The 26745-nt window shown below is 40.2% G+C and overlaps 2 protein-coding genes across 3 annotated transcripts; one reads left to right on the top strand and one right to left on the bottom strand.

The window, feature by feature from the left end:
• The first annotated feature begins 1617 nt into the window (after positions 1 to 1617).
• On the top strand, positions 1618 to 16665 carry LOC146386234 (uncharacterized). The gene is made up of 3 exons (XM_084932327.1): positions 1618 to 1851; positions 3456 to 3534; positions 9636 to 16665. Exons 2-3 carry the CDS (start codon positions 3517 to 3519, stop codon positions 10734 to 10736), a joined length of 1119 nt encoding a protein of 372 aa, XP_084788453.1. The 5' UTR covers positions 1618 to 1851; positions 3456 to 3516; the 3' UTR covers positions 10737 to 16665.
• A 283-nt stretch (positions 16666 to 16948) lies between these two features.
• On the bottom strand, positions 16949 to 23229 carry saraf (store-operated calcium entry-associated regulatory factor). Of its 2 annotated transcripts, none has more exons than XM_084932329.1 (7): positions 22565 to 23229; positions 21509 to 21687; positions 20675 to 20852; positions 20308 to 20580; positions 19899 to 20052; positions 19699 to 19784; positions 16949 to 18320 (listed from the first exon to the last, which is right to left on the bottom strand). In XM_084932329.1, the coding sequence occupies exons 1-7, from the start codon at positions 22629 to 22631 to the stop codon at positions 18295 to 18297; spliced, it is 963 nt and encodes a 320-aa protein (XP_084788455.1). In that variant the 5' UTR covers positions 22632 to 23229; the 3' UTR covers positions 16949 to 18294. The 2 variants fall into 2 exon arrangements, with proteins under 2 accessions (XP_084788455.1, XP_084788454.1); XM_084932328.1 differs by having other exon boundaries at positions 20663 to 20852; positions 22565 to 23227.
• Positions 23230 to 26745: the final 3516 nt, after the last annotated feature.

The following is a 26745-nucleotide window of genomic DNA, read 5'->3' as shown; positions in this document are numbered from 1 at the left end:
AGATTCATAGTTCTGGTAATTTATCAGATATTCCTAAACAGTGCAGGAATGAGACACTGGCAAAGAACCTTAGATGCAGGGTAAATGTAAAAAGAAATGAATTCAGAGACAATTCATACTGAACAGTAAGTCCAAACTAAGAAAGCATTAACAAATGTTCGTCACACCTCTCCAGGTAAAGACAGTAAATGTTATACTGCGTTGGAGTACATGGATAATGACTGAGTTGTTGCTGTTTTGTGATTATTTAAAGCAGCTTGGGAAACGGGTATAATTTCATCTACTTGGAAACAGTCTGCAATTGTTCCGATTTTAAAACCCAGAAAAGATCTATCAGATCCATCAAATTACAGACCAATTAACGTCTCAGTTAGGTAAAACTATAGAAAAGATGGTCACTGAAAGACTCACTTATTTTTTAGAAAGCAAGTGCCTGTTTTCATCATACCAAAATGGATCCAGTAAAGGTAGAAATGCAATGGATGCTCTGCTATGCCTACAGTCAGAGATCAGGAAGGCTCAGACTAACATGTTATTTAACAGGTTGGACTTGCGGGGGGGGGGGGGGGGGGGGGGGATTTCTGGATGCAGAATAAGCCAAGCCCTCAGAATTTGCAGTGGTGCATTTAAATCTCCAGTAACAGCCATGCAGGTGGAAATGGGAGAAATGTCCTTCCAAAGTAGAAGAGATAAGCTCACGCAAGAGTGCTATGAGCACAGTAAAAGCAACTTATATAGCGACTTATACATTCAAAAGGCAATAACGGAAAGTCCAGTCATACACTTGTTCAGTATATAGCACAGATTTACTTGGAGAAACAATATACAGATGAAGTCCTAATATTTACAGATGGATCAAAAGACCGGTGCTGCAGTCTTCATTCCTCAACTTAGAGTAACTATTAAAAAGAGACATTTAATCAATCATAACACAGTAGAGCTGGAAGCCATAATGCTAGGTTTGCAGTGGGCAGAAATATTCAGAAAGCTATAGTTATTGCATCTGACAGTTTATCAGCACTAATGAAACTTGCAGACTGCAATAAGGACAGGTGAACAATGGTCAACAATGTTGGATTTCTTTGGGTTCAAGCAGATGTTGGTCTGGAAAAATGGGGTAGATGTATTGGCAAAAAAGTCATTGAAATCTCTTGATTACAAATCCACAGTTAAAAGTATTATAAACAGCTGAATCCTAAAAATATGGCAGGTATGTAGGACTACAAGAGCCACAAGGTTTGGAATAATCAATTCTGTGCTTAAATAATGAATCAATCAATCAATCAAATATGCATTAGTAAATTCCATTTTTATTATTTCATTTGTTCAAACATTAATAAAGTAATTTATTGTTTAATAATTAAATTTAAAATAAAAACACTATTTTTAAATCAATATTTTAAAATGAATTGTCATTCCATTAATAAATACTTAAAGAAAAGAGTTTCACAAAAAAGAAATCCTCATTTGAAGAACCATTTTCGAATTCAAAATTGAAAAAAAAATGGTTTTCAACTTTAAAAAAAAAAATAGATTTTGAAAACCAGGGGCCCGCACAAGGGGGCAGTAGCGCTGCTCTAATACGTCACAGCTCCCACAAACGGAGAGATGAAGAAGCTGACGTCACTGTTAAAGATGGAGGCAATTGCGTTTCGACGTTAGCAGACAGATGAGGGCCTGAAAGGATCTGCGTTATACTCTGAATGAACGGTGTGCTAGGCTAAATCTGGGCGATTACTGAGTCCTAGTAGGGAGGGGATCTGCACAGTGATCTTCTGCGCGGAGCTCCGAGCGCTCTGAGCTCAGGTTGTCTCTGCAGGCCTCGGACTGCACTGGCAAGGAAAAATAGAGGTATGTGCAAAATTTGTTTTATTGGGTATTTATTTATCATCACCATATAGCATTACTGGAACACACCATGTCTGATTGGGTGACTGATCGTTCTTGTATTTCCCAGTGGAGAAGTTTTTCACTTGAATCGGGTCTTAATTTGTATGATTTTTAAGTCTCATTCCCACCAATCAGTAATATTAGTTTATTCAAATAAAATGATTCATAGCTGTTTAGATTTTTTGAAAATATGTCTTCATTCAAACTTTTTTATGATGGATGACATAGTTCAAACCTGATGTGTTAAATGGTTTTAATCACTTAGGGTAGGGTATCCTTAGTGGTCATATAGACATATACACATATTTGTATATATTTTGTAAAAAAAAAAAAAAAAAAAAAAAAAAAAAAAAATGCAAGTCTTGAAGTTTACATTTTGAACGTATTAAAGGTGTACAGTTATTGTAGTGGAGGTGGTGGAGAGTTATTCAGCTCCTTCCCTACAGCATAACCAGCCTTGTGGATGAGTTTGAGTCTGTTTATACCCGTGACCCCAGGGTCAGATTGTATGCATCCTTAGCATTAGCATACTGTAGGTCAAAGTCAAATTTATGTCAAAGAATCAACTGACATAAAAACACAGGAAAAGATGACAGAATTTAAGAAAGGGCACATAAAATGAGAGAACCTGAGTAACAACACAAATAAGACTAAATTATATTGTGTATATTTGTGTTATAATAAAATAACACAAATAAAATCAGAATGAGTTCTGACCACTCATTCTGATTTAAAGCCAGGTTCTGAAAATGTTTTGGGGAAGTCCAAGATAGATAAAATGATCTCCTGGAACAGACCATAAACTGTAAAGGTTGCAGTGTAGCGTCCAAGTTGAGACAGTTGAAATCAAAGCAATGAAGGCACTCAGGTGCTGAGTCCATAACCGGGCTGTGGCAAAGTGAATAATGTCACATGCGGCTGTGGGTGGCGCAGTGATTAGCACTGTTGATTCTATCAACCAGCTGGGTCCTTTCTGTTTGCATGTTCTCCCTGTGTTTGTGTGGGTTCTTTCTGGGCACTCTCCGGTTGTCTGTCTCTATGTGTTGGTCCTATGACAGACTGACAACCTGTCCAGCCCCTACCCCCACTGTTGGGTAAATTCCAGCAGTGCACAGTTCAGTGTTAAAAAGAATAGCAAGCCCCCCTCCCTTCTGCCCACCACTCACAGAAAGCTGTCCCTGTTGGCCCAAACAACAGAGTGGAAGAGACGTATGCGTTGTCATCCATCTGCCTGTGGACTGCCGGCTCTGTGGTTCAGGCATTGCTCTCATTGATCATACCTGCATCTGATGAACACCAATTCAATTTCAAGCGTGTCCTCAGCAAATTTGAATCAAAGTTTACAAAAATTTGAGTATTTTTGAAATGACAAAAAGGCTTTGATGAAATAGTGTCTCATCTCCACTAATAAAAGAATTAATTGTTGAAAATAAGTAGCGTGTGGAATGTGGGAAATTGCTTTAGAGCAATTTCAAGTTCAGCATAGTGGAATTAAATGTCTATTTTAATGTTATGTCATATGCCTGTGTTTGAGTGATAAATCATCTTCTTTTTGTGATTTTTAGATGCAGCACAGCTGAGAAGAAGCAGGAAAAGTTCGCAATCTTTTACCAGTGAGCAGGGAAAATGAGTTGTTCAGAAGAGGTGAGCTCAAAAAGAAACCAACATGTTTCAGGATACATGGGCAACAAAAATAAGAATGAGCATCACATTAGCATCACATAGTGCAGATTCGTGTATATGGCTCATCATATCTGATGATTGTCTAACCCTGCTGTAGAGTTTTTCTCGGCATTGCAAACACTAATTACATTGCACAATGTCTGTAGAACCATTCTGATGATGTTTTACTGCAATGATCAATTTTTAATGTTGACACGTCACATAGTGGATGTTTCAAAGAGACTTTCAATTGTGTGGGAGCGTTTCACAAAAAACAAAGTTGAATGCAAACTGTGCAAAGCAGAGCGTTCCTTGCATGGTAGCGCGACTGCAGTGCATGAGCATTAAGCAACTCTGGAGCCGTCATGTCAACGCTAGAGTTTTAGAGAATTAAGTTTGTTTCAATTTAGCGTCAGTTTGACACATTGTTAATTAGGGATGGGTATCGAAAACCGGTTCTTGTTGAGAACCGGTTCCCACTGTTTCAATTCCTTGGAATTGTTTGCCATTTTTGCAAACGATTCCCTTATCGATTCCAGTCGCCCCGAATGACGTCACCACGTTGCGGAGCGTCATTTACCTGGCAACGAACACGGCACCTAAGCGGCTCAAACGCTCAAAAGTTTGGTCATACTTTACGAGAACGGATGACAACAGGGCAACTTGCAATACTTGCAAAGTAGATATTTCATTTAAGGGAGGAAACACTACGAATATGCAAAAGCATTTGCTCACAAAACATGCGATAACCTTAAATGAATGTCATGTTTTTAATTCCGCTCCGAACTCGTGAAACTCAACCCAGCAGCAGCGGTAACGTTTGCACGTCCTCTCCCGTTAATGCGGCAGGTAAATAATAAACTAACAGTGCATATTATGTTAGCGCGATCTGCCTTATTACAAAACCTGCCATTACTGTGCGCTGCATTTAGGTGACCATGATGAGAGAGACAGACAGAGTCTGGCTGGCGCTCGCTGGCAGTTCTCGCTGCAGTCTACCGGTAGCGTCTCCTTTCAGGCCAGGATAGATGAATGTCACCGAGCAGTGACTAAGTTTGGGATAAAAGCCTTGCACCTATTTGCCACAGCAGATGCCCCCGATTTTCGGTAAGTGAATGTGTTTAATTGTAGGCAGGGACATTACTGGATATTCTTGTGTAATTGCTACAGAATAATTTATGTTATACTTTGTTATTGCTCCAGAAGAATATTTATTTTTTTAATAGTTTACATTTACAGTTTGTTTTTTTTGTTTTTTTTCCTGGGGACCCTGTGACACCCCATTGAAGAGCCATAGGCTGGATCTCTTAAGATCTCACTGTTGGGTTTGTAAGGCCATGTTACTCCTAAATTTCTATCTTGTTCAAAGAGAAGATATAAAACAAAGTTCTAAGCTAATCGACCTTAGTGTTCTCCTTTTTTTTAAAAAAAGAATCGATAACAGAATCGATAAAGAATCGAATCGTTAAACAGAATCGAAAATGGAATCGGAATCGTGAAAATCTTATCAATACCCATCCCTACTGTTAATGTATCTTCGTTTACCTGTTGGAAACAAGCTAATTGCTTGCCAAGTGAACACCAGTTCAGTTATGTTAGCTAACAGGTGAACTGCGATAGTAAACCAGTGACCTGGAGTTGCTGTTTCTTTGATGTGGTTGTTGTTCTTGTTTTGGGGTTTTTTTGTGGGTGTGTGTGTGGTTTGGTTTTTTTGGTTTGTTTTTTTTGCATTAACTTTAACATTATTTGACATCAGTTTTTGATAACTAATTCAATTCCATTTTATTTAGATGGCACCATATCCCAACAACAGTTGCCTCGAGGCACTTAATTTAGTGCCTTACTAGATTAGTAACAGCTTTGTGGGTTTTTGTTTGTTTGTTTTCTGTTTTGATAGTAATAAGTGAAGGGTGTCTAGATGATTTTTGTGCTGAAGGACGGGCTCATGCAACCAGCAAATGGTTGACATCTTAACAGAGAGGATTCTCTGTCATGTCAACAACATGAGACCAATATCCATAGTTAAAAAATGATAATCAGCACATACTATTCAGGTTACAGCTTACACAGCTTTCCAGAATTTATTTTAAAAGGCTAATGGAGGGGAAGTATGAAGTTGCTCTTTGTAAGCTTAAAGGTGCTCTTGAATCAAACACTCTTAAATCAGTCACTAAGTGATAACATTAGCTTCTGCCTCATAAACATGCAACTTGATGAATGGCACACTGGGCCAAACATTGCTCCTTGGATTGAGCATACTGTAGACAAGTTTGAGATTCCACCAAGCAAAGTTGCGTCTGTGACAATGGCTCCAATGTAGTACTGGCTGCAAACATCCTGCAGGACAAATATGGGTGGATGTTTATCTGCTGTGCAGGGCACTCTTTACAGTAGGTGTTCAATAATGCACTGAAACGCCTTTTGATCAGTGATAATAATAGTAATAATACATTTTATTTAAAAGTGCCTTTGAAGACACCCAAGAATGCCTAGCAATAGAATAAAACACATAGTAAAAAATGACAAAACGAAGACCAATAAAAAAAGGAAGGAGGAACAGGTTATGAAGGGCCCTGAAGGTGAGCAGAAGAAGCTTGTACACTATTCGGAATTTCACAGGTAGGCAGTGAAGTTCCTGAAGGATAGGGGTGATGTGCTGGTATGAGGGGATTCTGATAATAATGTGGGCAGTGGAGTTTTGAACCAGTTGAAGCTTATGGAGGGATTTTTGGGGGGAGACCATGCAAGAGAGAATTACAATAGTCAATGTGGGAGGTAACATGACTATGAACAAGAATGGACGCAGACTAGGTGGAAAGAGAAGGATGTACTCGGTAGGGATGGGTATCGTTTAGGTTTTATCCGATACCAGTACCAAACCGGTACTTTTGAAACGGTGCCAGTGCTTAAACGGTGCTCGAACCGGTGCTTAAAGAATGGAGAACACACACTTTGTCCAAAAACCTCTCATGTTTAGCTGTTTTTTGTTTTTTGTAAAAATATAACAATGTTAGCCTTTTCTGCAGCTATAGGGGATTTATGGTATCACTGTTGGCTGGAAGCAGTGCTTAAACAATGGAAAAAACAGAAACTTTGTCCAAAAACCTCTCATGTTTAGCTGTTTTCCACTTTTTCTTTGGTCATTTTAGCCTTTTTGGCCAGGGTGAAGGGAGCATCTGCCATCAAACAAGAAGACAGCCGCATGTAACTATGACGGTGTTTGCTAGTTCACCTTACATGCATTAATTTAATAACGTGGTTAGCCTACTCAACGTAAATTACACACGGACAACATTAAGCTACTCACGCAGAGAAGAACGGCTGCTGCTGCCATCATCATCCGTCATCATTTCTGCTACACTGGCAGGGCTAGGGGCCAGGACTCTACTCTTCGGGTTTTTGGGGGATGTTGCTAACTCCGGGTCCGATAACAGGCAACCCACCCGCAGTAGATGTGCTCGGTGTGAGGTCTCGCAGCAAGCTATCAAATACGGCGCATTTCTCGGCTTTTAACAAAATGCTATACGTCGCCAGGTGTTTCATCAGATTCGAGGAGTTACCTCCTTTGCACAGTATCACCTTAAAGCACTTGTTGCAGGCTGCTGAGTTTGCAACTTTTGCTGTGAAGTACAGCCAGACTTTGACCGCTTCACCTTGGGCATTTTTAATCTGTAGCTCTGCTCTAAAAGAACGTACGTACCTGGGCCCGCCTACTATCCTCGGAAAGGTAAAATGATTGGCTAGAATCCAAAGTGTGTGACATCTCAGGGAAAAAAAGGCACCGAAATGTGCGCTGCTTTTCGGTCTGGTTACTACCGTTTATGTCAGAACCGATACCGGTACCCATCCCTAGTAATCGGTTAACGTTCCGTAGATTGATATGAGATTTGTAGGATAGTGAGCTGTCTAGAATGACACCAAGGCTCTAATGGGAGAACTATGGAGTTATCAGTAGTGAGGGTGAAATGATTTGCCTTGAGTAGGTTGGATTTATTGCCTATAAGAAGGATTTCAGTTTTATCCTCATTGAGCTTAAGAATATTAGAGCTGAACCAGGGTTCAGCTAGAAGGACCGAGTGAGAGATGGCGTTGAAGGTTGAACTCGGATCCAAAAGGATGAGAATATTCAGAAGACCAGAGTCAGCTCTGAGTAAAATATTATCAGTAACTTTAAATAAAGCAGTTTCTGTACTGTGACATGAGCGAAAGCCAAATTGAATTCTGTCGTAGATGTTATTATTAACCAAGTGTGAATGAAGCTGAGCTATGACTATTTTTTTTTTCCAAGTATTTTAGAAATGATGGGTAGATTAGAAATTGGTCAGAGGATGTTAAAGTTGTCAGGCTCCAAAGAAGGTTTTTTCACCATATGAGTGATTGAAGCAATCTTGAATAAGGAGGGAACAATACCGGTGGTGAGTGAATGATGGCAGAAATGAGTGGGAGTTAGGAAGAGAGGCAGGATTTCATAAGTCCTGTAGGCATAGGATTAAGATGATATGTAGCCCGCTTTGATTTACATATAAACTCAGAAATATCACACATATCAGGAACATGAAAGGTGGAAAAAGGCTCAAAATGGAGAAAACCTTCTGAAGTCGGGGTAGACACAACATTTGAACTGAGTTGGTGGTGAATGTTATTAATTTTCGTAGTGAAGAACAGCATCAAGGACTTACAGGTTTCAGATGAATAAAAGTGTGGTGGTAAAGCGTCAGGGGGGTTGAAGAAGTTTGTAGAAAAGCAAAAACAGGATCCTGGTGTTACCCTCATAAGAACTGCCTTATCCTCATGCCTTATCCTGTCTTCCTTCTGTCACCCCAAGCGGTCGCAGCAGATGGCCCCGCTCCTCCCTGAGCCTGCTTCTGCTGGAGGTTTCTTCCTGTTAAAAGGGAGTTTTTCCTTCCCACTGTCGCCAGAGTGCTTGCTCATAGGGGGTCATATGATTGTTGGGTTTTTCTCTGTATTTATTATTGTAGAATCTACTGTACAATATAAAGCACCTTGAGGCGACTGTTGTTGTGATTTGGTGCTATATAAATAAAATTGAATTGAATTGAACTGATAATACTTGCATAAAAGGTTTGTTTGGCCTGCTTAATGGAATCTTTATACTGGAGTTCACAGATTTCTGCATTATGCTCTAGTTCCCGAGCTTTGGCCTTCAATGCTCAGAGGTCAGAGGTAAACCATGGAGCAGAGCGAAGGAAGCAGAGTGGGATTTTACAGAGCCATAGAATCAAGGACCTTTTGGAGTGAGTGGGAAAGCAGATTTAAAAACCCTCAAGAGAGGGTCGACAAATCAGCTAATTATTTTTCTGATTGGTCCATTAGTCAGCATTATTTCAATCACTCCTATCTCCACTTCCTACGAGCACAGGTCCTGTTGCAGGCTCCAGTACATGCTTTACCTTATCTGTTCAAGTCTGCCCACCTGTGAATATCAACCTCATGATTCCAGGCCAAGCTTGCAGTTAATGATGAAATAATAATTTATAAAACAATATAGAACTTTAAGTAATTTATAAGTGCTGTTAACAATTCTCAAATGTGTTTTTAAGTTATTTATTAACTCTTAATAATTGCTGTGGGCTCCTCAATGTAGGTTCTCTCTGGGTACTTCAGGTTCTTCTCACATTCATGTATGTTGTTAGGTTAACTAGTGAGTCTAAACTGGCCAGAGGTGTGGCTAATTTCTCTCTGTGAGTGGATGTATGTATGGATTGATTGATTGTGTCCTGGCTCTTTGCTCTCCCCTCTTACCCCTCACCCCCATCTGGTCTGTTCTACCTGACTTTGGGTTAGAGGTGGCATGCACAATGGACAGGACAGAGGGTTTGTGTTTCCTCCATTTTGATAATTGTTTAAGCACTGCAATAGCAAATCTCATACTGTATCTCAGAATAAGCAGTAGCGTATTTAAGCACAAAAACCTATGTAACTTTCCCTAAAATTACAATCTGGGCTGTATCTAACAAACCTGAAAAAACTGCATCTTTTATATGTTAACACTCCATGATATACAGGGACTATTTGAGCAAGTTCTCAGCTGACCTTAATTTGTCTTTTTTTTCCCCACTTAGCTGAAACCGTCAGATCCAGACAGAAGCAGACCTCACCAGTGTCTGACCTGTGGGAAATGTTTCACTCGGATCTGTAGTCTAAGAAGACACGAACTGAGTCACACATCAGAGGAACTATACCACTGTGAACAGTGTGGCAGCAGTTTCAGCCAGTTAAATGCTTACAAGATACACCTGTATACTCACCCTGAAGACACCTCATACTGCTGCAACAAGTGCGGGAGAGATTTCAGTGACCAGAGTTCCTACAGAAAACACCTTCGCGACCACACTGGACCGTATCAGTGTGAGCAGTGTGAAAAGAGTTTCAGTTACTTAAGTATTTACAAAATACACATGCGTGTCCATACTAAAGAAAAGCCATACTGCTGTGACAAGTGTCCCAAGAGTTTTAGCTTTTTAAGCTCATACAAGCGGCACCAGCTGAGCCACAGTGGAGAGAAACCTTACCAGTGTGATTTTTGTGGAAAAAGTTTCACTCAGTCAGGCCATTTCAGTCTTCATCTGCGGAACCATACCGGAGAGAAACCATATGAGTGTGGCCAATGTGAAAAGAGCTTCAGTGACTTAAGTAGTTACAAGATACACCAGCGTGTCCACACAGGTGAGAAACCATACTGCTGTGACCAGTGTGGCAGGAGTTTTTCTCAGCTGGGTAATTATAAATCACATTTACGCATACACACGGGAGAAAAACCATTCCAGTGTGAATTATGCAAGAAAAGCTTCTCTATTTCAAAAACATACAAGCAACATATTCACACTCATACGGGAGAGAAACCCTATAATTGTAAAGAATGCGGAAAGAGTTTTGGTCGTCTAAGCAATTATATTCGCCACCTCCGCATCCACACTGGAGAGCAGCCATTCAGCTGTGACCAGTGTGGGAAATGTTTCAATAGCTCATACAGTTACAACCGCCACTTACGTGTTCACACTGGAGAGAAACCATATTGGTGTTCACATTGCAAGAGACTGTTCACTCGGTCACAGTCCTTAAAGACTCATCGCTGCACTGTAATACATGATGATGACGAGAGAGAGAGTGAGGTGAGCTGCTCCTCGACCAATTCCAACCTACAGAAAGAGGTGACAAACTAATGTACATGTCAAATGAACATGTCTGACATGATGAAAATACCTAGACAAAGCTGATAACTTGCAAGAACTTTTTTGATAAAGAGGATGTTTAAAGGGACAAGTGGATTGGGAAAAAAAATGTCCCCCACACTATAAGAGCTCTGGACACCTTGTTATTGGAGCTGTCTTTGGGACTCTTTTGGGAATCTTGTGTGATATCTTTGTTCTTTTGTAGGTGATGACAGGGCCAATACTGGTTTATACTAGAATCTGATAATGGCCAGACTAATGGCCACATTTAAAGATTAATGCGAACAGCCAAAAAAATCTGATCTGACCACTAGGCCTGTCGGGTCCAATCAAGGGCCTGCCCGTCTCTGCCTGAGGTGAGCTCTGTTGTCAGATGGAGGCAGTATATAAAGTATGTGTTGTTGGTTTGTGACTCACAACATAGAAAGAGCTGATTAGTGTTTAAAAACCATGGAAAACGGCCACTGTCTGTGCTTTTCATGTTTAGTTAGATTTTTTTTTTCTTTTTTTAAATTCTATGAAGTTTTTTGTTTGTTTGTTTTTCATGGTTCTCTTATTACCGGTTAAGCCCGCTATCCCTGCTCTATACCTGCCCACTTGTCAACCAAATAAGTTTTGGGAGTTGCTTACATCATCTGCTTCCAGCTGTGCACAGCTAGGATCTTGGAGACTGCCCAGGATGCAGTCGGACACATTTGCAGGACCATAAAACCAGCTTTACTCTGACACAGAGATGCTATTTTGAATAAAAAAGAAGTGAAAAGATTCACTTCTTTGAATTTAGCAGACTTTTGATGTCACCTGCTTAATTGAATTGAATTGAATTGAATTGAATTGAATTGAATAGCCCTTTATTGGCATTGTATGAAATTGGGTGCTCCACAGTAACTTTGCCAGGATAAAACATAAATAGTAGACAGTAGGAATAAGCAGCAACCAGGAGAAGTGTATGCAAAACAAGAGAAAAGCACACATTAAAGAACAAAAAGGACAAGGTCCCACCGAGATTTGTACCCTAATAGACTGAAATTGATAGAGCACTTCTATACTTGCTCAAGCTGCATCAGCCCAACCACACACATTCATAAAGTGCTGTATCCTGTGCACTTCAAACACATCACTACAGCACAGCATCAGGGCTAACTGGGGTGCAGTTAGTTGACTGGAGGTGGCCTGCTGGTTTCATGATCAGGGTAGTGAAATATCAGTACATTAGTCGTGATAGTAGTAATATATAGTTAATCAGTATACTGTGATTACTTTTATAGAAATGTGATGGTGATCATGGGAAGACTTGAGTGGCCCACATGGGTCTCATCAATCATAAAATATCTAACAGAAATAACTATTGAACATGCTCACCCCTTTTAAATTTCCTAAAATGCAGAAATTCTCCAGATTAACCCGTGTATGGTCTTCATTTTTGGGACCTTCTGGTATTCTTCTGAACATATTTGGGCTTTTAGTAACGAGTCTGAAATAAAATTTCCCTTCATAAACCATCCATCCATTCGCGTCCGCTTATCCTTTTCAGGGTCGCAGGGGGCGCTGGAGCCTATCCCAGCTGTCATGGGGCGAGAGGCGGGGTACACCCTGGACAAGTCGCCAGTCTGTCGCAGGGCCAACACACAGAGACAGACAACCATTTGCACTCACATTCACTCGCACATTCACACCTATGGGCAATTTGGATTAACCAATTAACCTATCCCCTTTATAAACCATTAACATATTATGTCTGTATCTCATTTTTAAACAGAAAAAAGCATGTTTAATGATTGCAATCAGTCTTTACTGGAACACAATTAGCAACAGACGTGTGGTTCGTGATTTGTCATGAGGTTATATTTTATTTTAAGCTTTCAGTATAGTGGATTTTTATCTTGGAGAAAAGGAATTGAGACAATGTCCTCATTAGCATTAATATGCGTTCCAACCATTGTCAGCTTTGTTTTGAGAAGCTAATATCCGAGGTTGTATGATGTGAAAAACTGTCCCCCTAGTTTCTTTCAGCAGCTCCTCCATCTGGCTTCTGTGTATAAATGTTCTGTTCCATACATTAAAATACAGTAAGATCACATGCAGCCATATACTGCCTTGAAGGGTCAGGGGCGGAAAACTCGACTCCAGGTTCACTGCGAGATATATAAAGAGAGGCTGAATAAGTATCAACTAGCCCTGAAGGATGCAAGGGAGTCCTTTTTCTCTGAGATTATTCATAGAAACAACAATAATGCTAGGACATTATTTGCTACAGTGGAAAGATTAACTACTCCTCCAGTGGCAATAGCCCCTGAACTAAGCTCCACCAGGGCCTGCAATGAATTTGCCAGCTTCTTTATTGAAAAGATCTTGAAAATCAGAAGGTCAGTTGGCACATTAGTTTCAACCCCAATACCGACGTTAAGCCCAATTAGCACTTATGCAGAGAAAATGACTCACTTTCAAACAATAAATCAATCAAGCCTCGATAAAATTATTGAGAATCTAAGCTCTGCCACCTGCTGCTTGGATATATTACCAACAGGTTTTCTTAAAAAGGTCCTCCCAGCCATCAGGGAGGATCTGATCCAAATAGTTAACGCATCCCTCCTATCAGGTGTCTTTCCCAAAGCCTTAAAAACAGCAGTTATCAAACCAATATTAAAGAAAAAGAACCTAGACAGCACATTAATGCAAAACTACAGACCAATCTCTAATCTTCCATTTATCGGTAAAATTATTGAAAAAGCTGTTTTCCAGCAGTTAAACAGCTTTCTCACAATGAACAACCGCTTTGATATTTATCAGTCTGGTTTTCGTAGGCACCACAGCACCGAGACAGCCTCAAAGTGTTTAATGACATCCGTATAAATAATGACCGTGGGAAATCCACAGTATTGGTACTACTGGACCTTAGTGCGGCGTTTGACACCGTTGATCATGATATATTACTGAAACATCTAGAGAGCTGGGCCGGACTCTCTGGTACAGCACTCGACTGGTTCAAGTCCTACCTTAAGAACAGGAACTTCTATGTGTCAATTAGCCAATTTTCATCACAAAATATAGAAATCACATGCGGGGTCCCCCAGGGTTCCATCCTAGGGCCCCTCTTATTTAGCATTTACATACTCCAGATTATAACCACCAATAATATTAACTACCACAATTATGCAGACGATACTCAACTTTATATCTCAATGTCACCAGGTGATGTTGAACCTATCCAAACTCTTAATAAATGCATTGAGCAAATTAATAACTGGATGTCTCATAATTTCCTTCAACTGAACAATAACAAAACTGAAGTACTTATCTTTGGACCCAAAAAAGATTGATTAAATATCAGTAATCAGCTCAAACTGGTCCAACTAGAAACTACCGACCAGGCCAGAAATTTAGGTGTAATAATGGACTCAGACCTGAACCTCCAGGGCCACATAAAAGTTATAACAAAGTCAGCCTTCTATCACCTGAGGAACATTTCTAGGATTAAAGGACTGATGACACAAGGAGACCTAGAAAAACTCATCCATGCATTTATCTCTAGCCGCCTTGATTACTGTAACAGTATCTTCACAGGTTTACCCAAAAAAATCAATTAGACAACTGCAGCTGATTCAGAACGCTGCTGCTCGTGTTCTCACTAGAACCAAGAAAATAGAGCACATTACTCCAGTTCTAAAGTCATTACACTGACTCCCTGTAGCTCAGAGAATAGACTTTAAAGTGCTTTTATTAGTTTATAAATCCTTGAATGGGTTGTACATTAGGGATCTGCTATCATGGTACAAACCATCCAGATCAGTTAGGTCCTCCAGCTCTCGTTTATTGACCGTCCCTAGAACCAGAACTAAACATGGAGAAGCAGCTTTTAGTTTCTATGCTCCTCACATCTGGAACACATTATCGGGAGAATGCAAAGCTGCAGAGACACTGAACTCTTTTAAGTCTAAAATTAAAACTTACTTATTTAGACTTGCTTATGAGTAACTGATCCTATTATGGCTCTCTACTTGTTTGTTTTAATTTTTCATATAAATTATTGTCTTGATTATTGTTTTATTGTAAATGCTTTCTTGTAAATGTTTTCTTGTATTTTACTTTTATAGTGTTTTATGTTTTATTTTTAATCATGTAAAGCAACGGTCCCCAACCTTTTTTGCGCCACGGACCGGTTTATGCCCGACATTATTTTCACGGACCGGCCTTAAGGTGTCACGGATAAATACAACAAAATAAAACTAGTACCGGTACCGGAAAAAAAGAAGATTTATTCATAACACACCTGAAAAGACCCAGGAAAACCGAGTTAACGATAAAAACGATAACAAAATAACGCTGAAAACCGATAAAAACCCTGAAAACCATACATTTCACACCTGAGCCTCAACTCTTGCGGCCCGGTACCAAACGACTCACGGACAGGTACCGGTCCGAGGCTCGGGGGTTGGGGACCGCTGATGTAAAGCACCTTGAATTGCCTTGTGCTGAAAGTGTGCTATACAAATAAAATTGCCTTGCCTTGCCTTTAAACCATTTGTGGGCCTAGTGTCATGAAGTTGTCCCACAGTGCAGATTATCCCTGCCTTATAACCGATCTTGATTCCCAGTCATCAAATCTAATGATCCTTGAGAATAAATAAAATCTCTTTAGAGACATTGCAGCTCTAAAAATTTCTCTCCCTGTCACATACATACAGTCAACTCCTCTCTTGACCTGTACATAAGATCCATAAGATAAGATCATAAGATCCAGTGTAATTTTCTTATTTGAGTCAGGAATCAGCAGCAAAAAGGATGATTTGATATCTTGAACATGATTTGCAAATTGTGTGGGCTCTCGTGCGATCCATATTATGTCAGCAGTTGTGCAGGGGGAATCTCTGCACAGCTGCTAACATAAGCCCTCTGACACTTGAATCTTTTGGACATAGTGAGGGCAAAAGACTGTGCTGTGATGTAGAAGTATTTCTCTGTCTTGTCCTACTATTCAGTTGTATTTATATAGCCCTAAATCACAAAATAAAAAAAGGCACTTAGTCAGCAAAACCCCATCAGTCATATGATCTCTTAAACAGCAAGTGTCATTGTTTGACTAGCTGCACCCGTAGATGTAATGTTATGTATTTAATGTAATGTAATGAACCACCAACTGCCAAAGAGACAGACAGTGAAAGTAAACAGTATATCCTTAGTTTCTTAACATAAAACTCATTGTTGCAGTGAGGGGCAGTACGAAAGTGACTAATTTTTAGTTTTAGTCCCGTCAGTAGCTAGCTAATATAAACAAATGTAAGTCTATGAAATGCAACCAACTTTGCTTTCTTAATACTTTCACAAGTTGCAAGAAAGCAGATCAGCCTGAGAACATATGTGAGAGGCTGACACAATTGTAAAAGACTTTGTGTCTGATGCTTTTCATCTAACATTTGTTGTGTCAGATCATCAGTGTAACATTAAATGTTGGAACTCGTTTGCATCATTGTGACCCGTGCTGCCATATTAATATGACCGTACTGTGTGTCATATGCAACATTAAAGTACATTAGCCAATCAGCATTTATCATTGAATAATTAATATATCGTGAAAAGGAACATAATGTTAAAGAATGTTTTACTTTACTTGCTATTTTGAATATATTTTCATATGAAATTAATGTAAGACTGTTTTGTAGGATTATAATTTATGTAAAGAGTCTAAATACTTATTCACTACTCTGAATAAAAGTGATCCATTACTAGTCAATGTTAACCTTTTTTCACATAGTACAGGCACCAGGGCGCACACCAGTGCCCTGCACTGTATTTATTTGTATTTAGTGTGGGCCCATCTGTGCCTGTACGTCTCATACGTTCTGGAAAGCGGGAAGTGTGCACACTTTGTTTTGATATTTTAAATATGCAATTAAAATGAGGATTGTAGAAATCAATTTTCTACCTTGGTGTGTTGTTGAGTGTGATCAGAAACATTTCTGAAATATCGACAGCTTTTCCTGTAAAGCTTTATAAAGGCACAACCAGGGCCTCACAAACAGCGGCTGGGGGGATGACAAGGGATTCCTTATCAAGTGACTAAGGCTGTTTGATATGACAATATGTATCAAAATGAATATATCGATATGAAAACATCGATCATTTCATATTATATGTTAAGTTCTCTTTCTCTTATATTTAAAATAACCACACTACAGACGGACAAGCAACTTCTTAGCCGTTGGTTCGTTAGCAACAGCGACGGTAAAACCATTGTGTGGCTCCGCCGTCCGCTCGTTTATTTTCCACATAAACCTTTCACAATAAAGCTCAAGATCCTGATGAGAGTTTTCAAAATAAACTGAAATGATATACATTATCCTCAAACATCAAATTTCAGAATATGCATCAAACAAATTACCTCAAATAAAAACATGAAGTAACTATAAATGGCGCTTACACTCACAGAGAATACCAGCATGGCCAGTGAAGATGAGGCAGAACCAGGCAGCTCCAAACAGAAGGACCAGTCAAAACCAATCGAGGACCTTATTCCTAAACAAGGGGATACCTCTGTAGCACGGACATGGTTTGGTTATGCAAAAGTCTGACACAGTCTGACCAGAAAACTGTACTGTGCAAATTATGCCGCAAACCAGTTCCCACCACAGACTCAAACACAACAAACCTCTTCTACCACCTATGCAAGAATCACGTGAAAGAGTATGGAGAGAGTTTATGGATGAGAAGCAAAAAAGAGCCGCCAGGTTTTTCCCCGCAACACACCATGTAATAAATACAAAGAAAATGATGGCCGTTACAACGTATATCTAAAAATATATAGTTTCATGCATCTGTCAAAACAGTCGATGCCAGGTACACGACGCCTAGCTAAAAACAAGTCGAGTTGCCTGAGATTCACAGAATTTACACAAAAACCACTATTTTGTGATATATATCTTTATCAGGATGAGAAATGTTTTATATCGGGATATGAGATTTTGGTCATATCGCACAGCCCTAGTGCAAACTCATCCAGTGATGAGTATGCACAGATGATTGAAAGGTGGATTTTCTCCATGAGTCTAAAGACTAAGGTTTTTTCTTAGCTGATGCACAAAGCCAGAGAGCAGCATTTTATTAACCATTTTGTCAATTCTAATATTTCATTTATTGGAAGGGAAAAGGTGCATCAGCAGAGGAACACCGTAACAGATACAAACATTTGAGCAGAAGGTTGCAGTTAAAGACTTCAAATATTTACCTTGCCTACAAAAAAAACCCCAAATCCAGTAATTATCAATGAAACATTATTATCGTTTTAATAAAGCCCTACAAGCTTCTTATGCTGAACGGTAAAACTTTTAGGCTAAAATCCAAACCACACGCTGACAGAAACTACTGAACCACAGCAAGCTCTCCAAGAAACACACAACCGAGCAGTAACGTTCTGTTTGGACGTCTCTGCTTGAAGAAAGGATTACAGCCTGCAAGCAGCAAACAGATCAATGCACTTAGTCATATTCTGTCCACTGCAGAAAATGTGTGTGTGTTTGTGTGTGTGTGTGTGTGTGGGGGGGGGGGGGGGCTTCTATCTTCTTTTGGTTCCTCCAAAACCTAAAGAACAAAAAACAAACAGGAGTCAGTCAGTTGTAGCTGGCATGCTCATTGAAAACATAGAAAAGGGAGGAATTGTTCTTTTATTGTGGGTGCGGTGATCCTGCTTCTGTGCTTGGAGATATTAATGCTTATATCATTATAACATGTAATATAAAGTTGTTTGGGATTGTTTGTATGGATGTAACTGATGTGTTTGTTCATTCACTTAAGAGCAGCTAAACCAGCAGCTTAATGGCTCAGACACAGTCATGCAGCAAAATGTATCAACTGGTCTAACATCATTTATCAAACTAGCTAGCATCAGCTGTGGTGCACAGCTTGACATGAGCATGACATTAATTGCACTAATGGTTCTCTCAGTTAGTTTTTAAACCAAGAAAAAAAATTAAATTCACGTAACTAAGCAGGTGAATCAGCAGATCAATGTGACCGTGTGGATGGAGGCACAGCTTTAAAAACCATTTAATATCCTGCTCTGATCAGCTAAGACTGGTATTCACACTCAGACGCTTTATTAGGTTCACATGTTCAAACTGCTCGTTAAACCAGGTATCTAATCAGACAGTTACAGGCTGAAGTTCAAACCAGCAGAAGACCACTCCAAGTTTTACACTACAGCTCACGTGAAGACTGGAAAAACCTGCGTCTTGATTTCTGCTGAAACGTTCAGAAGGTAGAGTCAGAATTTGGCATGAAAGCATAAATCCACCCCTTGCTTGCATTGAGGCTTCTAGCAGTGGCGGTATAATGGCGTGGGGGGTATTTTCTTGGCACACTTTGGGCTCCTTACTACCAACTATGAATATTTTTACGCCACATCTTACCCAAGTTTCTCTGTGGGTCTCATATTTCAAATGCATTAAAATTACATGAGCAGTAATTTTAAAAATAGAAATTCAACGCTCTGAATCAACGTCAGAATGGTCATGTCTGCTTCATTTGTCATGAAATAAGAAGGGACCAGGTCTCACCTGGCCCTGAAAGTACTCATCAATTCTTCCATTAATTTGGACCGTCTATAAAACTGCCTGTAATGCAAATCTTGAGAAAACCCTTGCAATTAAAACTGAAAGTCTGCATTTCAATCATGAATTGATTTTTTTTTAAATTTACAATCCACTGTGGTGGTGTACAGAGACCAAAAAAAAAAAGTGTCTTTCTCCAAAACATTATGGCGTATGACCACAGAAAAGTTCTGATGGATAGGATTAACACACTATATCGGAAAGATAGGACAAATTGATTTCTTGGACAAACCGTGTCGAGCTGACCCGGATAGGTACTAATGGAAAAGGGCTATAAGAATCACAAAGGTAGGTAGGTAACATGTGCAAACTGTTTCTGTGTCCCTTCTAATAAGATGCAGTCTTGGTACCTGAAGTAATGCGTGTCCCGGAAGAGGGAGGTTCTCTGGCAGGTCTGTTAGTGTGAGTGGAGTAGTTAGAATTGTAGGGCTGGCTCCTGCAGAATACATGAGATGAAACACAGCATGAATATCCTGAAGACAGGAAGGTGAAACATAAGTCCATAGTCCCCGTTTTCCATTATTCTCTCTCCTTCCACCCCTTTACTAACCTCTGACGACCAAAAAGATATCCAAGCACCCCGCCTGTTCCCATTCCAGTCCAGAAACCTCCTCCTGTGCCGGGAGCTGCCTGGCCTCCTGGGTACTGCTGTCTGTGAGTGTAATCACTGTGGAAACCATAACTGGGGTTGGCTCCAGGGTAGTCTGAGCAGAAAACAAGAACTGATCAAAACTTTTTTTTTCATGCAATGCAGCCTAAATTACATAAAATAACACTCATCTCATTTCTTTAGCACCAAATCACAACAGCAGTCACCTCAAGGTGCTTTATGTTGTACAGTAAAGACCCTAAAATAATACAGAATACAAGGTCCTCTCTACCAAAAGGATGTGCTGCTTTGACAAATGTGCAGACCACACCGTCTACATCTCCGCACGCCGTCATTTTGCATCAACTACCTGTGTAGTCTGGTTTGAATCCTGGTGGGGGTGGTCCACCCATGGAGCCATGGTAATTGTGTCCAGAATGTGTAGCTGGTCCACCATCTTGCCCCCCAGTGGTGTTCCCACTTAGGAACAGTTTATGGATGCCATAGGCTAAGAGCAGAAGCACAGCAACAACCAGCAGTCCTCCTGAGTCCTGAGTGCCTGCAGGGTAAGAGCTCTGACGGTCATGCTGCTGCCCATATTCTGATGAACCAGTAAAGAAACTGGAGGCAAATCCCCAGAGATCTGACAGACAAAACAACAAAGAACATTCTTAAACAACTAATTCTTGTGTAAAAATGAAAACCTGCGTCACTAATCCTCCTACCATTAAACCCACCGCGGGAACCCCTACTACTGTGAGCCCTCCTCTGGCCCTCTTCAGTCAGTTCCAGTGTGTACTCCAGCCCACAAGACCCTTTCAGTATGTAGGCATCAGCAGGGTGACTGTAGCCCTCACAGCTCACCTCAATGTGACCAAATCGATGTATGTTGTCCATGTCAGTCCTACACTCCCACTGTGACACACAGCAGAACAAGAGACACCCCATCAGTCTAAAATGTATTTAAGCATAACAAGTTTGAGGGTTACTCATACACACGGTACAATACCTCATTTAAACTTCACTCTCACCACTTAGACATTCTTGCATTTGAACTTAGTTTAAAGAGACAAAATAAAAGGAAAATGTGAGGTCTTCTATTTTGCAGGTGTCCCATATCTGTCAAGGATGAGATTCCCCACACAAGTTTCTCAAATCTTGCTCAAGTTTTGAAGTGCAAAATTTCAGATTAGAAAAAGTCCCAATTTAATTTGTCAGATTTTGTTTTTTTCATGAGCAGTTGTGCTGACAAGATTAAACTGCCTGAATGTGACAGAATGTGCCCGTCAACACATACATATTACTGAAATTGAACATGCAGACCATCCTACAGCCAGTGGTGCCAAAAAAACATGGAAACGACAATAAAGATTAAGGCTCAAACCACCTCTCCTCGTTGTCGCCTGTAGAAATAATGTCCTTGTAGTTTGGGTTGGCCTACCACTGTCTGAGATGAACGTTTTAATATGCACAGCACACACAGGAGTCATTTCTTCAAAAATGGAAATAAAGCAGCTGAATCAGTTCTACTGAGCTCATTTCACACAGTACAGCACCAGTAGGTCCCTCACCTGCACATCGACTCCATTCCAGCCTTTATTCACACACTGAACCACCTCTGGGACGAAGGCGTGGCAGCCCGCTGACCCTCCAACACACTTGAGCTGAGGGATCGGGCTGGAGCGCCTGGCTGTGGTGTACCGGTTCCTGTACAGAGTCAGTGCCTGGATGTCCCGCAGCAGTACACTGCCTGCAGGTGACAAAGGAGAAGGGCTATTTTCCACACTAGGATTACACAAATCACAGTCATGTCGCTTTAGACACACTAAAGCTCTTCTTCGGGAACAAACTTTGACTCGTTAGTCCTGAATCAACCGGCATTTTCTGTACGCTGTTCTTTATGACATCATGTAGTGCTATACTCATCATATAACCTACCATTGCTGACAAACATGCATGCACAGCGTGTTTGTCACTAGTTTGTGGTGTATTTCCTAAACAGGGGAGCATCTCGGTAACCAGTGTTGTGCCAAAATGTGATTGTTTGCCAAAAATTGATTTCCAGTGTTTCCCTCTGTTTTTACGTGTAATATCTTTACATATGTTGGTAAATAGACTTCGGTGAACAGGGTTTACGAAGGGGTTATATATAATATCTAAAAATTACCTGTTTTTCAAGTATCTTTATAACGTCCTAGTATTGTACCTACATTATAACCAATCCGGTCCTTTTTGTCCACTTAAAATATGTTTATATTAGGGTTTTTTTTGTTATATTTTTTGCAATTTCTGCTGTCCTCTTTGTCAGATTACTCTTAAAAAAATACTTTTTTAACGTCAACGAAATTTTTTTTTTAACTGGATAAATAAAAATAAATAAATAAAAGTCACGGCCAAAGACTGATTGCGGCTTCTAACTTGTGACAGGAGCGTTGTTTGTGACTTGATATCATTTATGGGGGATACATTTGACATGTTACAGATCAACAAGTTATTTATATCAGTTTAAATATGAACAATCCGTATTTGGCAAATACCGGAAATCAGTTTTGGCAGGCGATCACTTTTTGGCACAAACCGGAACTGAAGAGCAGCGTAAAAGAAGCGGACACTAAACGCAAACCCACCGTCATCCCAGCTGTCGGTGTGCCGCGCACACAGGAGCAGCAGTACACCGGAAAAAAACACCTTCATGTCGCGTCGTTGTTTCTCCAAGAGCCTTCACACACACAGCCTCGATAAACACACCACAGCCCGAAGACTCTGCTGCCGATACTTCCGTGTTGCGTCACCTGTTTTTCGCTTTCTGGGACCAATGAGGAACGTGCACGGCTGCACTGTGGCACGTCCGTGTGTTTGTGAGAGAGAAAGAGAGAAAAAGGCAGGGGCAGTTTGCTCGGGATAATGACGGCAAAGCTCCGGCACATGTGTCAAAACAATCAACACTGCTTCAGAAACTGTCGAGGTTCAGGTCTTCTCAACAGAGTCACGTGATCAGTGCCGTCCATCGTAATCAGAGGCATGGAGCCAGACAAAAAGAGAGGTTGCTCTGCCTATTCCTAAATAAAAAACAGTTCATAAGCATTTCTGCTCCCAGGTCTAAAGTCTAGATAAGAAATACACATAGTTATAGTTATAGAAGGTATAGTATATTTCAAGGGCGTAGATTTGGCATGGACGGAAGGGACATGTCCCCACCAATATCCAGCGATTATTGAATTGTCCCCACCAATAATTTGATCTCTTCGAGTAAAGAAAAACTAACCCGATAGAAAGAAAAAACATCTGTCGACGTCTCATTCACCCAGCGGTGCAGAAAGAGTTAAATTACCTTCTCTACTGGAGTCCTACGTCATGTGACAAATATGGCCAATGTGATTGGCTGTGCCTTTCAGGGAGCTCTGTTTAGTTTTAGCAGCGGCAAGCCTGCGCTGCCAGGTAGTGATGTGCGATACCACTGATTTCCTTTCCGATCCGATACCAAGTAATATTCAGGGTGGTATCGACAATACTGATCCGATACCGATACTTTGTACAAAAACTTATTTTATTTATTGTATCTCAAATTATAGCATCATAATGATTACAGGACATCAGATTACTTGTTCTTATCACTTAATAATGCAGAGTTCATCAATAAAAAAACTGAAGTTGTGTGCTATTTGAACACCTTGCCTGCCTGCAGCACTAAAGGACTCCGGTCTGTCTCGCCCTAGCAGCACCTGTCCCTGTCCTCCTCTTCAGTTCGCCTCAACATACTCTTGTCATATTCTGTGATGTGATTTATACTGAGGTGTTTGACAAGGTTAATGATGTTGCCACAACCATACATGCCAACCCTCCCGATTTTTCCGCCCCTCCCGAAAATCTCCCGGAGCCACAATTCTCCCGAATTTCTCCCGATTTTCCACCCGGACAACAAAATTGAAAAACCGTATCACAGAATTCATAGCGCGGCCCAGCCAATTCCAGTTTCCAACAATGGCGGCAGCGACTTAGTTTTAATATTACTCTTATTTCTCTTTCTGGGTCGCAAAAAAACTTTTAACATATTTTCAGGTGAGAATGTAGCTGTGTAAACTTCAAATATCTGAGCCGACCGACACATCGTCTTCAAACCCCCGCGGTCTTTCACTACTCGGGTTAAACATGATATACAAGTCACTTTGATAACTTAAAAATGTTATTGTTTGGCTTTTTCAGTGTTTTATTTGTTCGTGAGTAAATCGGTTTGGCTGAGATTAAAGTTATTAGATTAGATTAAATTAAATTAAATGTAACTTTATTAATCCCTCGGGAGGGTTCCTCCGGGGTTTTCACACAGCTGAATAAAGGTTAAACAGAAAACTAATTAAACAAAGTGTGAGACGGTCGAGAGTTTACGTCAGCGCCCGGTTATAAATTAGATAGCAAGGAGCAGACGGCAGAGTTTCACTCCACCGAGGGAGCTCGTGACGTACTACCCGGCTTTGTTTAGACCGCGAAGGGCGGGTCCTCAGGTGGAAGCAGCCTCTGAATTTGGACACCCCCGCTGTTTCCAGGCCGGGCAATAATAACGGTGACATTTAACGTATTTTATCCGATAAATAAACCCTGTAAAATGTATTTACCACCACCCCCAACAGCCCTTTTGAATGTCTCCCTAATTCTGAGGTCTCGAGGTTGGCGAGTATGGCCACAACACCTCACTTTTTTGCCACATGTATCGCAAACCACATCTCAGCTGTTTGTGGAGGTAAAATACGTTCACACATGACTCCAATTACGCTCAGCCATTGTTGCGAGCGCGCACGCCAGCGGCTGCGAGACATTTATACAGCCGTATTTCACACATGACTATGAAAGGCGGAAGAGGAAGTAGTTCCTTTGAATGTAGACAATCCGAATGTTAGTTTCTTTCCACCGTGTTCCTGTTAATGATAAACTACAAATTTACCCCAAATTACTAATATATCGATATTTTAATGTGAGAATCGATTCTAGAACATAAATGATTGGTATCAGAGGAATCGATATTGCAGGATCGATCCACACATCACTACTGCCAGGAGGAGAGGAGGACGGCAGCAAAAAGGAAGAACCTGGATATAAGAAAGTATTTTTCAAAGAAACCTGTAAGTCACTTAAAGCCAAGTTCGCTCATAAAATGTGTCCGTCACAATAACGTTACAGGCTATGCAGGCGGCACTATTAGTTCTCTCAGTCTCCCACAGTAGCATTTCTAATTTTGATTGAAACTGTCAGAGAAAACGGCAGCCTCGAGCAGGCCAGGATATTAGTTTACAGAGGCTGTTAAAATTATATATCTAACGTTAAATGTTGGTGACACAATAATTTCATCCTAATGGTACTGACATATTCATAGGGTTAATTTTTGAGACAAAATATCATGAGGTAGTCATGATTTTGCAAATATTCCAACCAACAATGGTGATACAAGATCACAGGTGAAACTGGATGATGACTTGATGGTTCAATTACTGTATTTGAAGCACATGTGTGACTGCATGTATTTGGAATGTGTCATTGTTATTTATCAGGTGACAGAGGCAGCTCTGCCATGTTGTAGCTCGGACAGAGGTGAAGATGCGAGGTCACAGGTGACTGACTGATGATTTGGTGCTATAGATTAACTAGTATTTATTATCATGACAATTGGGCTTCTGATGTAAATTGATTCATGTTGTATGTTTGACAAAGACTCTGAATTGACACGTCTCACTTTTTATATGGCATGAATCAATGTGTTATTTTATCAGGTGGCAATATGTCCTAGTGCAGTCAGAGGGGAAGAGCCAGGGCCAAAGGTGAGGCACATCAAGCATATAATAATAATAATAATAATTTTAATCTGAGGATAAAACGCATGTACTGAGGCTAAAAGAAGCTTCAGTGCTCTCAGAAGACTAAAAAGATGGGTAAGGTTAACAGTGACTCGAATGAGATTAAACAATGCTGCTGTATGCCATGTCCACCAGGAGAGACTGGACAGTATAGATGTATATATAGAAATGCCAGCAGTTTACCTCAGTTAACGAGAGGAGAAGGCATGTGTGTGGCCCCTTCACATAGTGGACATTGGGTTGTTGTGTGGAACACTAGTAGTCCATGTCTGTTGCTGTAACAGTAGTTCATGTTTGGAATAAAAAATCCCAGCTCACTGATTTGATAGGAGCAACAGTGTGCCTAAAATGTTGCATAATTTTGCTGAGAGATCTTTTACTTTGTGGTAATCTTAGATGAGTAGTTTTATGGACAAAACCCACCAGGTCATTCAGTGTTCCCTTAGTGCTAATGTATAAGAGATGTTGGTGTACTATAACTGAAGTAAAGTCATATTCTTTTATTGTCATGACTGTATTTGAAGCTATTTTTATGTTTGTATGATACCTGATTTATATGAAATATGGCTGAAGTAAACTAAACTCTAAAATACTTAGTCAGTCATTTGTTTAATAGTAATTTAACATTATATAATTCAAATGTAAAACTATGAATTGTAATTTTAAATGGTTTAAAAGCATGTAGAATAGCATATGTAGGCAAGTATATTTCTCCTTTTTTATCAAGAAGCAAAGACAAAAAGGGGAAAAAAAGAAACAGGGCAAGGTTCGGTGGTTGAATCATCCGTCCCCACCAATGCCAAAACCAAATCTACGCCCTTGGTATATTTTATATAAACGAATCTGTCCGCTGGTAATTGCATAATCACGTGGCCTCACAGTACAAGCATACTCCCAAGCTATTATAATGTGTTGTATATTGTTATTTATTGTGTGGGTTTTTTTAATTAGTAAAAAACCATCAA

The sequence above is a fragment of the Perissodus microlepis genome, chromosome 6, assembly GCF_051167445.1.
Source record: "Perissodus microlepis isolate ML-2025 ecotype Zambia chromosome 6, ASM5116744v1, whole genome shotgun sequence".
Taxonomy (NCBI): Eukaryota; Metazoa; Chordata; class Actinopteri; order Cichliformes; family Cichlidae; genus Perissodus; species Perissodus microlepis.
Note: the sequence above shows the minus strand (reverse complement) of the source record. Positions and strands in the feature narration are given on the sequence as shown.